At 41.3% G+C, this 15,694-nt stretch overlaps 2 protein-coding genes across 2 annotated transcripts; one reads left to right on the forward strand and one right to left on the reverse strand.

Moving 5' to 3' along the window:
- Positions 1-341: 341 nt before the first annotated feature.
- Positions 342-7,479, forward strand: LOC108679294 (serine/threonine-protein kinase MRCK alpha-like). Its single transcript, XM_018167892.2, has 2 exons — positions 342-417; positions 6,455-7,479. Exon 2 carries the CDS (start codon positions 7,150-7,152, stop codon positions 7,477-7,479), a length of 330 nt encoding a protein of 109 aa, XP_018023381.1. The 5' UTR covers positions 342-417; positions 6,455-7,149.
- Positions 7,480-14,568: 7,089 nt separating this feature from the next.
- LOC108679296 (vegetative cell wall protein gp1-like) lies at positions 14,569-15,363 on the reverse strand. Its single transcript, XM_018167893.1, has one exon. It carries the CDS (start codon positions 15,361-15,363, stop codon positions 14,569-14,571), a length of 795 nt encoding a protein of 264 aa, XP_018023382.1.
- Positions 15,364-15,694: the final 331 nt, after the last annotated feature.

Here is a 15,694-nt window from a genome sequence, read left to right on the forward strand (position 1 = left end):
CATGTGGTTTTCATCAAAGCTTCTCCGAAATAAGCCACAATCTCATTTTTGTTGAACACCTCCTACATTTAATGAACGAACTGGTTGTAATAAAATGTGACTGCGTAAAACTACCCCCTAAAAATTATATGAGTAAGGCATATGCAATCGAATTATAATCGAAACTGTTTCCAAAATTTTGAGGAAAAACTTGTATAAACAATGTTTGGAAATTGAGGCAGTGAATTCTTTTACGAGTCAACTCCTCTATAGCGTTTCACTCTGCACTTTCGCTTCATGACGTTTATTTTCGCAGTCATTGCCATTTGCCCAAGTTTCTTTTAGTATTTAGCGTGCCGGGTTGGGGTGTGGATATGTGATTTGACGCGTGTAGTTTCTTGCCAATTTGACGTCGTCGTATGTGAAATTTCTGTTTAAGTAAGTGCAATTGTGTTCCTTTCGGTGCGTACATTTATTCATCAATTACTTGAAGCTAGTTTGTATGTTGACAAAATTGATTTTCAATCGCTTGTGCTTGTAGCAATCGTTACTTGGCGATCGCAAAACTTGATGAAATCAATTAGCCTAACTACGGCAATTCAACTCGGCTCCGAATATTGAACGGTTACATATAAACTAGACAAAAGCTTGTGAGAAATTTGTTTGCCTTTTATCTATGTACTTTATTTTAAAGTTTATCTCATTGTGACTTATTGATGAATGACGATGTATCGAATTCGATTTTCCGATATAACTCTAGTCTAACTAAACTAAGTAGGCTAGCTAGTTAAGTTAACTTCAGTTGTCTCCGGCCAAGCCGGCCTGAGAGGTGAGGCCGTTGAGCACAGCCTGCACACTGAACGGGAAAGTCGGGAATGAACCTTACTTTGGTTGTTCTTGGCATTATTAACCTTTTATTGTTATGATTACTGTTTATTTTGATGTTAATTAGCAATTTAATTTTATTTTATTTATCCAGGAAGGCAGGAACGGGGAACCTGATCTTGTATCAATCATTGATATTTGATGCAATTATTAATACTTATGGTAGATAATACTAGATAGCTATTTAGAATTTTTAATGCATAAATATACTGTAGATGTAGAAGATTGGAAATTTTCTAGTCCTACTTCAGTTCATACCCATTCTTGAATATCAGGGCCATTGGCTAAATTTCCCAAAAAATTTGGATTAAAACTCATTTCACAGGCAAATATGGAAAATTGGAAGTGAAAGTAGATATACAGTTTTTCTTTATTTTCATGAAATAAATTGGCAAGAGGCTAGAAGTTGTGAAAATATGCAAAATTTACCACAAGCATGATTTCTCTCTAATTTGCAAGAATTTACTTGGTACTGGAATGCAAAATTTACCACAAGCATGATTTCTCTCTAATTTGCAAGAATTTACTTGGTACTGGAATCATTTAGCTCCAAAGTAGCCAATTATGAATTTAAGGCAGAATTTTCCTTAAATTGACAGTAGGAACCCCATAATTTTGGAGGTGATTTTATAAAATTACTTTTGAAAAGGGCACTTTTCCTTTTTTTATACAAGAAATAAATAAAAGGCAATAGGAGTAGGTGGAATTGGTCAGATTCACTAGAGTTTTTGTACCAGGCCTATTTACTGTATTTTCTGCCCAATGTTTCTGTTAGGTGAATTAGCATTTTTGTATACCTTTCATCTAGCAGGAGCCAGGAAGCTCAAGGGCTCCAATAATTACAGGAAAGCTAAACATTTCTGCAGTTTCGCAGACATAAAAGAAAATACATTTGGCTGCCTGTCTCTTGACATGAAAGATCTTCATAAACTAGCTTTTTAAGGATCTGTGGTTACATCAAAATAGCTTAGCTATTTTTCTAGAAATAAAAAATAATTGAAAATAATAATAGTCCCTTTTTAGCGCATTTTCTCATATATGGAAAAAATGCTCTTTTGCTTGCCATGTCCGTCTGTCTGTCTGTCCATGATCTCAAGTTTTCGTTGATGAGAAAATGCGCTCTCTGTCACTCACTGCAGTGAGTACTGAGTTATATTTTTTTCTGGATTTGTTTTCTATCAGGTGTCATAAATATTCTGACACTAAGTCTGGAAAAAAATTGGACTTGAATATCAATTAAAAATAAAAAAAATTGGACATAACCCAAGATGGAGAAATCAGTTAAATTTCTAACTTGCTGATCTATTTCAAGATTTTGTTCTATATTTTATTGTTGTTAAAGCTTGATGCTGGTATCTTAGAATTCTTGCTTGTCTTCTTGTGGACCTTAACTGGGATTCCTTAAAATGCAGACCTCAATCACGCAATACCTATGTGTTCACTTCTTAACCATTATGTTTCAAACATAGACATATCTATGTCATGAGCCCAACATTTATCCCAGTCCCAATTTGTATCTCAGAACTTATCATTTTTCTCTCTTCAAAAGTACCTACTCTGTCTATTATGAGTGTCTAAGTCCCCTCTCAGGGCTTTCCCCACACTTCACCTGGGGGCTTCTACTGTCAATCTTGAAGCTCTATTCTGGATCACTTTTAGTCTCAATCACCAATCACCATCACTATAGGTACTCTAATACACCCAGTCTATACATAATAATTGGAGCTGCAACACTCTTCCACACTTCTCGTCATACTTTGTACTTACTTGCACACGCTTTTGCTGCACTTTGAAGTATACCCAACCACTGATCAACCCTACTTAAATTTGCTGCCTTGAATATAAACAAAAATTTTATTCCTGCTTAAACATCACAGAGTTCATCAAGTACCTGTTTTCTCTTTGGTTAGATTAATTTTTCTTTTAATGAATGTCTTAACGAGTGTTAGCATTGTTTAAGTTGGATGCTTGCTTCATAGACCATTGTGTTGATCCTTGTCTTTCAGTGTTCATATCTTATCTACTGAAACTGATGAATGCTGCTTGAAGTGCTCTGGTATTATTGCAGATTAACTACATCCAAAAAAAAGGGTGTTTTTTTTTTTTAATTATATGTTTTTTGGGGTGTAGATTACGAATCTGAAATCCATTTTTGGCGGTCGGCATCGGAAAACCGATTTTTTTCGCGACTTACTAACATGGGGGTTACATTTTGGGTCGGAAAAAAATCGGTTTTCCGATGCCGACCGCCAAAAATGGATTTCAGATTCGTAATCTACACCCCAAAAAACATATAATTAAAAAAAAACACCCTTTTTTTTGGATGTAGTTAATCTGCAATAATACCAGTGCTCTTTGAGACTTCTGGAAAGCTCATCACTATTTAATAAACATGCATCATTCACCAGAACTAAAGTATTAAGTTACTTTAGATATGGTTAGTAATCTATTCATTATTTTTTTTCATCAAAACACATTCATGTCATCCTCCTCTAGGCATCTCTTAAAATTCACATGCTATAGTTATACAAATAACTTCTTACACTTTGTCAGTGACACAGTTACTACAGCTGCTCTCTTTAAAGAAAACACAATCAGTGCGTTCCACTCCTCACCTGTTCTCTTGTAGATGTCCTGTGCTCACCTTCTGTGCTCACCTGTTCTCTCAGGCATCCTGTGCTCATCATCACACCATCACCTTCACCTTTTCGTTCATAATCCCCATCATAATGACCCATTTTTCTCTTTTAAATACCTTTTGTTTTCCACCATCATGCACACCACAGTTTCTTTCACACCCACATCTTGTTAACAGCACTCATCTTCCCTCCCCTCATTCCCCCCTGTATCCATGTCCATCCTCACCCACCTGTCTCCACCTCTGCTTCCATCACACACACATCCACACCCAGCACTCCACCCTCAAACACATCCCCCCCTCACACCCAACACCCCCACCTCTGCCAGCATCCTTCATATCAATACTCTGGCATTGCTGTCACTACCAGGAGAAAAGCTCTGGCAGTGATACTGATTCATTGGGTAGACATTGGAGCTAGTTTAATATGATATAATACTGCAGTAATTCTGCATCAATATGAAATATGGATATATCCTGAGAATTTTTTCATACTGTTGCCAACTGTGAAGTAATCGCAGATGAAATGCATGTGACTAGAATGCAGTACAGTCTCCTTCAAATTTAAAATGCTTAATAATTCTGATTATTCCTTAATTTCCACTAATAAAAACTTCACTAGAACCTTGGTTAGCAGAGTCCTTGGTCAAAAAAAAAAACCTGTTGGACAAAGTATTTGATGCAAATTTATCTCTGTTAACGAACAATTTTAGTTAGCAATGAACAAATTCTTCATGATCGAGCACATGAAGCCAGGTTAACACCATACTGATGGGCATGTGCCAGGCATTTGCCAGTCCCTCCTTAGTCCAATATTCTTTAATGCATTAAAATAGAAGCATTCACACCACGGGCATGGCAGGTGCCTTGCAAGGCTGGTTTGAATGCTTTTATGGAATGTATTAAATAATATTGAACTGTACTGTGACTGGCATATTCCAGGCACATACCTGGCAGTGTGGTGTGAACCCGGTTTAATCCAGTATGGCAGTATCCAAAACAAAATGACGTTCAATCCTGCAAAAGACTCAGCTTTAATCAGATGTTGTAATCTTTATCTATTCACATCCATCTTATATACATGTAGTGATTTTGTGCTTTATTTGATTAACTAGGTATATACCGTAACTCTGTCATGCCTCCGAAGAAGATTAAGAGTGACACATAGTAGTGTGATAGGCCTTTGGAGCGTAATTTTTTATGTCATATTATCAAAAAGTTTGACCAATAGGCAGATACAACAGACACTGGATAAGTTTTTTGTTTAACCACAAAGCGACAGAGAAGATGAATCCCCAAGGTTACAGTTCCTGGTGTTTTCTTGGAGGGTGATTCTTCCTCCAAGGATCAATAATTCCTCCTTTACCTCCCAACCACTCCATCCAGTTATGCTATCACATCATGGTCAAAATGGTGTTTTCTTTAAAATCATGGTTAAAATAAAAAATCATCATGGTTAAAATGGTGTCTATTTATGTTTACTTGATGTTTTCTCATGTTTACATACTTTCTTTGTTGTTTTATGTTCATTTAGCCCCATTCATAACTGTTCTCATTTAAAATTATACCTACCTACGTAGTCAGTATCTTCCAGATATACCTATGCAAGTCAGGAAGGGCTGGGAACCAATTATTTCTATTTCCAGTTTCTTATTGGGGAAATTATTTTGGTTAGCAAACATTTCAGTCAGCCTTTCTGGAATGGATAATTGTTGTTAAGCAAAGTTCTACTGTATATTTTTTTTTTCATGCATAACATACCATACCAATAATAGGTATCTTCTAAAAGTTTGCCCCCAATAAGAATGTGCACCTAAACTGGTATAATCCAACAAATAACACAATATTATGAATGGTGATTTAGGAAATTGTAATGTTCAAGCAGTTCTAATGTTACTAGAAAGCCTTACTAAATTACTTTGATAAGGTGTCATGTTTCTATTGGAGGCATTGACTTTAATTAAGGCGTCAACTTGTGTGTTAACGACAGTGTTTAATTTGGGAGGGGGTATGTAAATGATGTATGGGTAGGTAGGTAGACAATTACTGCAAAAAAACTGGAAATGGGATGATGTCTCTTGAACTCAGCTGAAATATTGTGAATTAACCTAGTGACTAAGCTTTATTGGTATTGAACATTTAACAATATACTTGAGAATTCCATACTGCAGTGATAAAATGAATTGGATCAACTGCCTCATATTATATATAAAGGTGGTGCTTTAAAAATGCACTGAAATGATAAAATTGTTTTGGAACATTTCATTGCTTTCTGACATTATTGACTAAGGAGAATTGAATGTAAAATATTGAAATAGTACTAATTAAGCAGCCATAGCTGAAAATATCTTCTTTTAAAGCTATGAATTGAGCTGCCAACAAATATCCAGTGCTGCAAAATTTCCATTAGTCAAGTTATATTATTGTCAATGAATGTAGGTGAACAAAAATATGTGATTGTGTAGCTAAAATATTTCAGTGATAAGCAAAATTTTTTCCACATCTGCTTACCTGTTGATTGGATTTCATTATTCATGTTGGTCCCATTCAGTCCCCTTTATGCTTCATTAAGCATAAGAGCATTTAAAGCTGCATGCTTTAAATGCTGCAGAAAAATTAATTAATGTCGCTGAAATTTTTGTTAAAGTTCATCATAATAGGTACGAAGTTGTCATAAATTAAACTTGTCACTAAATTTGTGACGTTTATACATTTAAATAACAATTTTAATATTGCATGGGTATTTTTAACAGGTACCTTATTTGCTACTGTAATCAATATTGCTCCAAGGAGTAAATTACATCAACTTTGATTGCCTTTACTAAATAATATTTTAAAGCGTCAATAATATATTTCCAACCTAAATTTCTTGAAGCTGGTAAGTTTATATTGTATTTATATTAGTTGGAAATCATAGATTGATTTGCTGACGAAATGTTTTCTCTGTTGCAGGATGAAGCCCCACATTTGAGTGAGGGCCTCGCCAATCCCGTAGGCCGAGAGTGTTCAGAAGTGATGGCCGTGTACAGATATACTTATAGCTCACAGTTTCAAAACTTGAAGTTCAATATTTTATCTCTCAAGGCTGAGGTATTAGTGTACTTAATCTCTTTTTAATTCAATCTCGAGGTGTCTAATTTCTAGTTTTGTACATCCCCGTGCCTAAGATTTTTATACGAGTTCTATTCTAGTTTGTTAGTTATTGCAACTTGGTGCAAAGTGCCTGTGTAGGCTAGCTTATTTCCACTGCAGTGATACAAGTGTTAAGTGAATATCAGTGTGTTAATTTAATACTTACGACCACAACATCATCGTTACGACCACAACATCATTTAATCACCACAACAACACACACGATATCATCGTCCAATATCAACGTGTGTGTTGCGGGGCGGGAGGTTGCACGCAACAGCGGCGCCATGGCAGGCATGTGCTCTCTGGTATGCGAGGGACCGATATAGCATTGGTGCCGTTGCTTGCTAACTCCACTACCCTCCTCTCCCTTCATTCCTCTTCCCCTCTGGCACTTCAAGCCTGTCACCGCAGCCATTCTTGTTATTTTCTACCACCGTACCCACTCACGGCAGCAGCGCCGGGTTGAACGTCACCCCAGTCCTATTTGAAGTGCCCTTGTTAGCGAGATTGTCATGGACGAGCCTGGTACCAACGCGACGCATCAGGCGCAAGTCGATGTGGCCGATGACAACAAGACTGGCCAGCGCGAGCTGAGCGTAAAGATGAACGGCACATCGTGTGGTGAAGTGGCTATGCTGGACGATGCCGGCGACGCCCTTTCAGCAGAGATGAGGCTCAAGCGCCTTGAAGAGCTTTTTCTCGGTGGCCCGCTGCTGAACCCTGGTCAGTGCTATAGCTTGGAGACGCTGCTTGATGTCCTTATTGTGCTACACGACGAGTGCCTCAACTCGTCCATGAGGAGGGAGAAGACTGTGTCTGACTTCATCGAGTATGGTGAGTAGCAAACTATTCTGTTCGTCCATTGAAAACGACATGAATTTTGCAACTATTACTAAATTTATACTGCAACTATTATTTATTATTACCGGCCTGGAACAAGTCGTTCCGTTATTTCAGTTCAATTGATATTTTTGTTGTTAATATTTCGTGCCAAGTGATCAGCACTCTCGCAGTTACTAAAGTAAGATGAAATCTCAATTTTATTTGATCGATGCTGTGTAGATAACTCGTCTCGTGATTGCCTCCATTTGGCAGTAACCATGCCATCTTCGTGACGCTACGTGCGTATTTGGGTCACTGAACTCTGAGTAATGTGGTCCGTTCGAATCCAAAGTCATTTATTGTTTTGCGAGTCATCTCATCCTATGTGAAGGACTTTTGAGTGTTTTTTGTAGTTCTATTTGCCAGTTTAGCCGATTGCGTTACAGGTGTACTGATAATAATCATGAACGTTTACGTCTTGGCTGCTCACGCCGGCTCCACGGAGTGAAGCTCAGGCGTCCTGTGCTCAGGCGTCCTGTGCTCAGTCGTCCTGTGTTCAGGCGTCCTGTGTTCAGGCGTCCTGTGTTCAGGCGTCCTGTGTTCAGGCGTCCTGTGTTCAGGCGTCCTGTGTTCAGGCGTCCTGTGTTCAGGCGTCCTGTGCTCAGGCTTCCTGTGCTCAGGCGCCCTGTGTGTTCAGGCGTCCTGTGTTCAGGCGCCCTGTGTGTTCAGGCGTCCTGTGCTCAGACGCCCTGTGCTCAGTGACTGCGGTGCCAGTGTATTTTTATCGCAACATTCGAGTGCCATTCTGCCTATTGAGCTGCATTGCACTCGATCATCATTCTGTGAAGGATGGGTATTTGTTAAATAAAAATTTGATTCACATTTTCTATTCGAACTTCTGGTATGTAAAGTTGTATGTGATATATGCAGCTTGTGACACCAACATTTTCATTTGTGAAATTTTTTATTTTCTTTCTCATTACTCTGACTTCTTTTGTTTTTAGGACTAAACTATGGAATTCGGTTCAGATAGTTTTGAGGGCTACAGCCTCGCTTAGTTGTTGGCATTTTTGCTGGCTATCAAGCGCGCCATTTGTTTATTAGATGTTCAATCTATTTTGGCAATTGAATGAGATTTCGATTTTAGTTGACACAAAACTGATACAGGATCAAAAGAACGGAGGTGATGCCAATTGACTCATTGTTGGTGATACAAATTGATTCATTGTTGGTTATGCCAATTGATTCATTGTTGGTGATGCCAATTGATTCATTGTTGGTGATACCAATTGATTCATTGTTGGTGATACCAATTGATTCATTGATGGTGATACCAATTGATTCATTGTTGTGATGGCCGCGCTTCCGTGGCCTGATGTTCGAGTCAGAACAAAGCTAGTCCAGACTGACTGGCTGCTTGCGATCTGTCGCTGAGAACAAGATGCGTAGTGTGTGCGTGGACACGCAAGGGCTCGAGCGATACCCTTTGTTGGGAAGAAAGTGAAACCAAGACGAGGGGTTCGTGCGATGGGGGCTAGAAAGTTCCTCAAATAAGGGAGGGGAGGCGGATGTGAAGCTCTGGGTGCAGCAGCGCCGCATGCTTGCTGGGACTTCTCGTTCTTGCTGAGTCATCGTGGGTAGTTCTCTATGGTAGTCCCTTGTGGTGTGTAGAGAACTAATTTTCACACATAAAATGAGCACAATGGAATATTATTCCCAAAGGTTGATTTGCCCTCTAGCTTATGCCACCTTTTTAAACATTAATGTATTTTAGGCCGTTTGTGAGGATGTGTGAATATATGTGATTGGTTAAATACGAGTGTCGAGGTTCATTCTCCACCAAACCCAAATTCTAAATGTTGCAGTGTACTTCACTGCTGCTAGGAAAATACTCACATGCTGAATTAATCTGCACGGATTACAGTTCAAGTTTTGATAAAAGAAAGTCAGTATTTAGAAAGCAGAACTAACTGAACTAATTCACGTATTCTTCTTTATACCGCGGATGCTTGTGAGACCAGATCGTTCTCTGATCAAAGGGTTGGCTTGCATTGCCGACATTACGTCTTAGGCGAAGGCAAGACTTCCTACGGCCCGAGCGTTGGCCTCTTACGTTTCACACAGCCTCTTAGGTACCGTGTCACACAGCCTCTTAGGTATCACACAGCCTCGTAGGTATCACACAGCCTCTTGGGTGTCACACAGCCTCGTAGGTATCACACAGCCTCTTAGGTATCACACAGCCTCTTAGGTATCACACAGCCTCTTGGGTGTCACACAGCCTCTTGGGTATCACACAGCCTCTTAGGTATCACACAGCCTCTTAGGTATCACACAGCCTCTTAGGTATCACACAGCCTCTTAGGTATTACACACCCTCTTAGGTATCACACAGCCTCTTAGGTATCACACAGCCTCTTGGGTATTACACAGCCTCGTAGGTATCACACCGCCTCTTAGGTATCACACAGCCTCGTAGGTATCACACAGCCTCGTAGGTATCACACAGCCTCTTGGGTATCACACAGCCTCGTAGGTATCACACAGCCTCTTAGGTATCACACAGCCTCTTAGGTTTCACACAGCCTCTTAGGTATCACACAGCCTCTTAGGTATCACACAGCCTCTTAGGTATCACACAGCCTCTTAGGTATCACACAGCCTCGTAGGTATCACACAGCCTCTTAGGTATCACACAGCCTCGTAGGTATCACACAGCCTCGTAGGTATCACACAGCCTCTTGGGTATCACACCGAGTTGGCGCTGTATCGACCTTCACTCTGTGACCTGTTCATGTCGCCGTCTGGGTTCTTGTAGCGACAACCCCCCGTTTCTCTTTTTTACGGCCAGAAAATCTTATAATCATTAATTTTTCATTAACTTTGCAAGCAACTTGTGTGCGGATTTTCGGATGATTGAGCTCGTTAACCTGTCCATGTTACATTGTATGTTTTTCGCCTTAGTGCAATATTTGCGTCTAATAGAGTCTTGACTCGTATATCATGTTAGTCAGAATACTAGAGCCCTCGTCTGTCATTTCCCTTTGCATCTAAAGAACTTTAGGTGGGCCCAATGTCAGGGTATCGGCCACATCATCGCAGCCGTAAGATTACCTGCTTAATTAAGGCTTCAATATATTTATACGCATTGCGGTTCCATGCGCTCGAGTTTCACGAGAAATGGGATTAGAACGAGCGTCCTATGAATTTGCTATGGGGTGTCTCTATCACTCTATGAAACGATGGGATATTGTCGAACTGAAATACTGCCCTGTCGAAAAAAATAATGTTCTTGCCTTATCAATCTGCTAGTGAACTGCCAGTGGCTTATTAGTGACTGCTGGTGTCAGTGGACTGCTGGTGTCAGTGGAATGCTGCTGGCTTGCACTTTTTTCCGGAGCGATGGCAGTGAACGGCTCCAGCTGCGCTTTACCGCTCTGCTCTGTGCAGTGGTGCTTTGCATAAAACTCTGCCATTTGCTGTAGAGCACCGCTGCTCTGCTCTGTGCTGCAGAGCACCACTGCTCTGCTCTGTGCTGCAGAGCACTACTGCTCTGCTCTGTGCTGCAGAGCACCACTGCTCTGCTCTGTGCTGCAGAGCACCACTGCTCTGCAGAGCACCCACCCGCATCATGCAGAGCACATCATGAAGACAAACATGGCCTCAGCAAAATCTGATGTAGATGTCAAGATTGAACTTGCGACTTGCCCTGGGCTGAGTGCCGTCAACTGGCGCTTCAAGCTTTATAAGAATGCGCGGTCATGATGAACGTTCTCGGTCTGGTTATAATGGCGCTCGGTGGCAAACATCAACTTGCTCTGGTGTTTGTGGTGAGAACTTGAACGGGTTTATGAGGTGAGAAGTTGAGCGGGGTGTGGAGTTAACACGTAAGGTGCTTCTCAGTTGTTATGGTGCGTCGTTAGCGGGGAATTCTCCGCTACATTATCGTGTTCAGCCGTGCCGAACATACCTTGCAACAACCATGTATGCATCATCTATTGAGTTACAAGAAATTGTTGTGTATGTCGCGTTAGTAGTGTGTTTCCTTATTAATTTTAATCTGAGCATTGGCCATCTATAATATTTTTATAAGAATGCACACAAGTTCCTTGAGTTCCTACAGTTTTCCATCAACTTATAACTATTATTTTGTACTTTTTTGCTGTTCATTTACGTTGCTGCATGAGGCATTTCCATTGAGTTTCCCTGTATAGAGCATAAGGAGCTTATTGAGAACTGTTTGTTGTATTACCTCCAAGAAAATGCATGCGTGCGCAATAAAATAGGTGTTATTGCGCATGATATTTCTAATCCTTATTGATAGATAATATTGTCTAGTTATTAATTAATTTAATTGTACGTAATGAGATACAATTAATTCCTTTCGACGATCATATTGTCTAGTTATTAATAATTGCCATCATGTACTTACGAGTGTCTCGGTGCTTGAGTTCAAACACAGAGTTGAGATACAGACTTGATATTTAGCCAACCATGAGGTCGATGAAGAGACACCTTCATAGCCTTAGTAACTCACGAAAAAGAAGCACATTTCGTTGCTTTACTTCGTTCGATCGGCTGAAAAATTTGGTTAAGTTACAATAAGGTGATTTCCTCTTTTTTTCCTTCTGGAAAAAACAATACATATCTCACTGAAAAAGGCTACCAAAAACATATATTCTGCTTGTAATTATTTTATTGTGAAAAGCGATTGGATCCATTCACTAATGCGTTATCTGTAATTGATATTACCATTAAATGTGACGCTTTTTGATTGAAGTTTGATTTGCAGAATTTATGGTTATATTTGTTATTATGGCGGTGCTTCCAAGTTCTTAACATATTTTACACAATATTTAGCTTCTTGTCATGTTTCGAGAGTTTGACCTTGCGGGTGGTCACCGTGAGTCGGGGGGCAAATGTACCTCTGTGCCGAGATTCCTGGAATTAAATGTTGATAGGAAGGCGCGCGCTGCATAATAGGAACAAGTTGCCCTATAGTTGATGCTACATTATTTTCTTTGAAATCGTACGCAATTGTTGTCAAATAAGAGTTGCCCAAAGACCTGGGGCCATACTTTCAAAACTCGCTAAGTGAACGTAGTTACTTACGCTCTATTTTCTTGTCTATGATTGGTGGATTTTGCTTCAAAGGCCGTCAATGATTGGCTGATGAACTTACGATCTCTTAAACTTAAACTTACTGATGAACTTAATCTCTTAAACTTAAACTTGATGAACTTACGATCTTTTTTATGAAAGTATGGCCCCACTGGTCGGCTGCAAACAACGCGGAAAGGAGAACACGATCATGTGAACCGAACGATGTGTACTCATGTACACATTGTTATGTACGCTCCTTATTGAGTTGTGGATGTGACGATCCGATATGACTGATATTTCTCACATAATCTAACGTTAGTTTGAAGTTACTGAAACACGCTTCATAATGTAAAACATTAGTCACAGTTTCAGCTTTTACAATTTTCGTGTTTAACTCCGGCCATCAGAAGAATTAAATTTATCTTCTCGCAAAATGCTTACTCACTTTCATATAGACTTCTGTACTAAGAGTTAGCTAAGCAACTAATTTTAAAGACGTTCATATCATTCATGTTGATGAGTTTCATCAGAATAACACATTAGTTCTGGAAACAATTTATCTCCCCTTATTACTCGCTGTTATCATTTATGTTGATGAGTTTCATCAGATTAACACATTAGTTATGGAAACAATTAATCTCCCCTTAATTATTACTCGCTGTTATCATTCATGTTGATGAGTTTCATCACATTAACACATTAGTTCTGGAAACAATTTATCTCCCCTTATTACTCGCTGTTATCATTTATGTTGATGAGTTTCATCACATTAACACATTAGTTCTGGAAACAATTTATCTCCCCTTATTACTCGCTGTTATCCGATGTATGTGGATGAGGATGGGATGTTGATGAGGATGTTGACGAGTTTCATCAGATTAACACATTAGTTCTGGAAACAATTCATCTCCCCTAAGTCCCCTTATTACTCGCTGTCAACAATAGGTCTTCCAGTAGTTCGTCTACGGCCGCTGAGTGCGCGCGTCAAGGGCGTGGCCGCGACCGTCTGTCTTCACCCCTCGCTCACTGGCATCAATAAAACAATGAATATAACAGCGCCTGCTTTTTAGCGCATTTTCTCATTTATGAAAAAAATGCACTATTGTGCTCGCCATGTCCATCTGTCCGTCCGTCTGTCTGTCCGTCCGGGACTTCATGTTTTCGTCGACGAGAAAATGCGCTCTCAGTCACTCACTGCAGTGAGTAGGTACTGAGTTATATTTTTAGCGCATTTTCTAATTTATGAAAAAAATGCACTATTGTGCTCGCCATGTCCATCTGTCCGTCCGTCTGTCTGTCCGTCTGTCTGTGCGTCCGTGACTTCAAGTTTTCGTCGACGAGAAAATGCGCTCTCTGTCACTCACTGCAGTGAGTAGATACCGGTACTGAGTTATATTTTTTAGTTAGTTTAATGTCTGGGCGTCTTAGCTGACATGACAAGACAGAACAAATATTGCATGCAGTTCTTACTTAGCCTTGAACGGGATCCGTGACATGGGTCCAAGATTACAAATACTTTTTATTGCTTATCGAGGCAAGAGAGGTAAAGTCTAAAGTTAGTCAGCGTTCTTAAGTATATTCATGTCGTAACCTTAGTCGTAAATCAGCGCTGAATTATGTTTAGTGAATTGCTGAACGAAACTTGAATTTCGTTTTTTGCCTGCCAATCATCTGCTGCATGGAGAAAGTCCTCTCCTCCTCCTTAGTATCCTTAGGAATGATGTCCTCTCCTCCTCCTCCTTAGTATATTATGCTCCTACGACATGTCAATTCGAGGAAAACTATTCGTTATTTGAAACTGCATGCTATACATACGTATACATAGCATGCATTCTATGCATACGTATACATACTATACATACGTATACATGCTATGCATACGTATACATGCTATGCATACGTATCATAACACCGCTACATATTACGACTTGCATTACATAATACTACGGCGTGGTCTAAAAAATTTCGTGCGATTTGACACGTCCGACAAGCGAGCCAACACGAGCCTATCGTCTCAACACTCGCCCACCAGCCGTCATGGCCTGCGTGACGCCAAACCCCGCGTGATAAGGGGACGAAGGCAGGGGACGTCTTGCTGGGACATGCAGGGGACGAAGGCCCCGGGGACGTCTTGCTGGGACAGGCAGGAGACGAGGGCCCCGGGGACCTCTTGCTGGGACAGGCAGGGGACGAACGTCTTGCTGGGACAGGCAGGGGACGAGGGCCCCGGGGACCTCTTGCTGGGACAGGCAGGGGACAAAGGCCCCGGGGACGTCTTGATGGGACAGGCAGGGGACGAGGGCCCCGGGGACGTCTTGCTGGGACGGGCAGGGGACGATGGTCCCGGGGACCTCTTGCTGGGACAGGCAGGGGACGAAGGCCCCGGGGACGTCTTGCTGGGACAGGCAGGGGACGAAGGTAGGGGACGTCTTGCTGGGACATGCAGGGGACGAAGGCCCCGGGGACGTCTTGCTGGGACATGCAGGGGACGAAGGCCCCGGGGACGTCTTGCTGGGACATGCAGGGGACGAGGGCCCCGGGGACGTCTTGCTGGGACAGGCAGGGGACGAAGGCCCACCCGGGGACGTCTTGCTGGGACAGGCAGGGGACGAGGGCCCCGGGGACGTCGTGCTGGGACAGACAGGGGACGAAGGACCCGGGGACGTCTTGCTGGGACAGGCAGGGGACGAGGGCCCCGGCGACGTCTTGCTGGGACAGGCAGGGGACGAGGGCCCAGGGGACGTCTTGCTGGGACGGGCAGGGGACGAGGGCCCCGGGGACGTCCTGCTGGGACGGGCCATTAACCGCCGCTGTTATTGCCTTATGCCGCACTGCTCCCCTTCTAAAGGTGACATGATTGTGCTGCATTTCCAGGCGAACTATTGCCTTTATGAAGCTTGTTGGCGCTTGTGGTGTTGGCTATTGCGGAGCAACCCCGAATAATTGGTCACCTTTGAGCTTTTGGTGATTGACATTTTCGTATCTGTGGCTCATCATTCTTTATTGGAAGCGAGACGAACCTGAATGTTAAGTCTTTATTAGCGATAAAAATTAAAACAATTTTATTATCTCTTTAGAAATCCGCAACTGACTCTAGACCGCAATGTAACGCGTCAAATCAATTTAAAAGCA

The sequence above is a fragment of the Hyalella azteca genome, unplaced genomic scaffold, assembly GCF_000764305.2.
Source record: "Hyalella azteca isolate HAZT.00-mixed unplaced genomic scaffold, Hazt_2.0.2 contig442, whole genome shotgun sequence".
Lineage (NCBI taxonomy): Eukaryota > Metazoa > Arthropoda > Malacostraca > Amphipoda > Hyalellidae > Hyalella > Hyalella azteca.

Excerpts from the sequence above, each read along its gene's own strand:
- LOC108679294 (XM_018167892.2), top strand. The coding sequence starts at position 7,150 with ATGGACGAGCCTGGTACCAACGCGACGCATCAGGCGCAAGTCGATGTG.
- LOC108679296 (XM_018167893.1), bottom strand. The coding sequence starts at position 15,363 with ATGGCCCGTCCCAGCAGGACGTCCCCGGGGCCCTCGTCCCCTGCCCGT.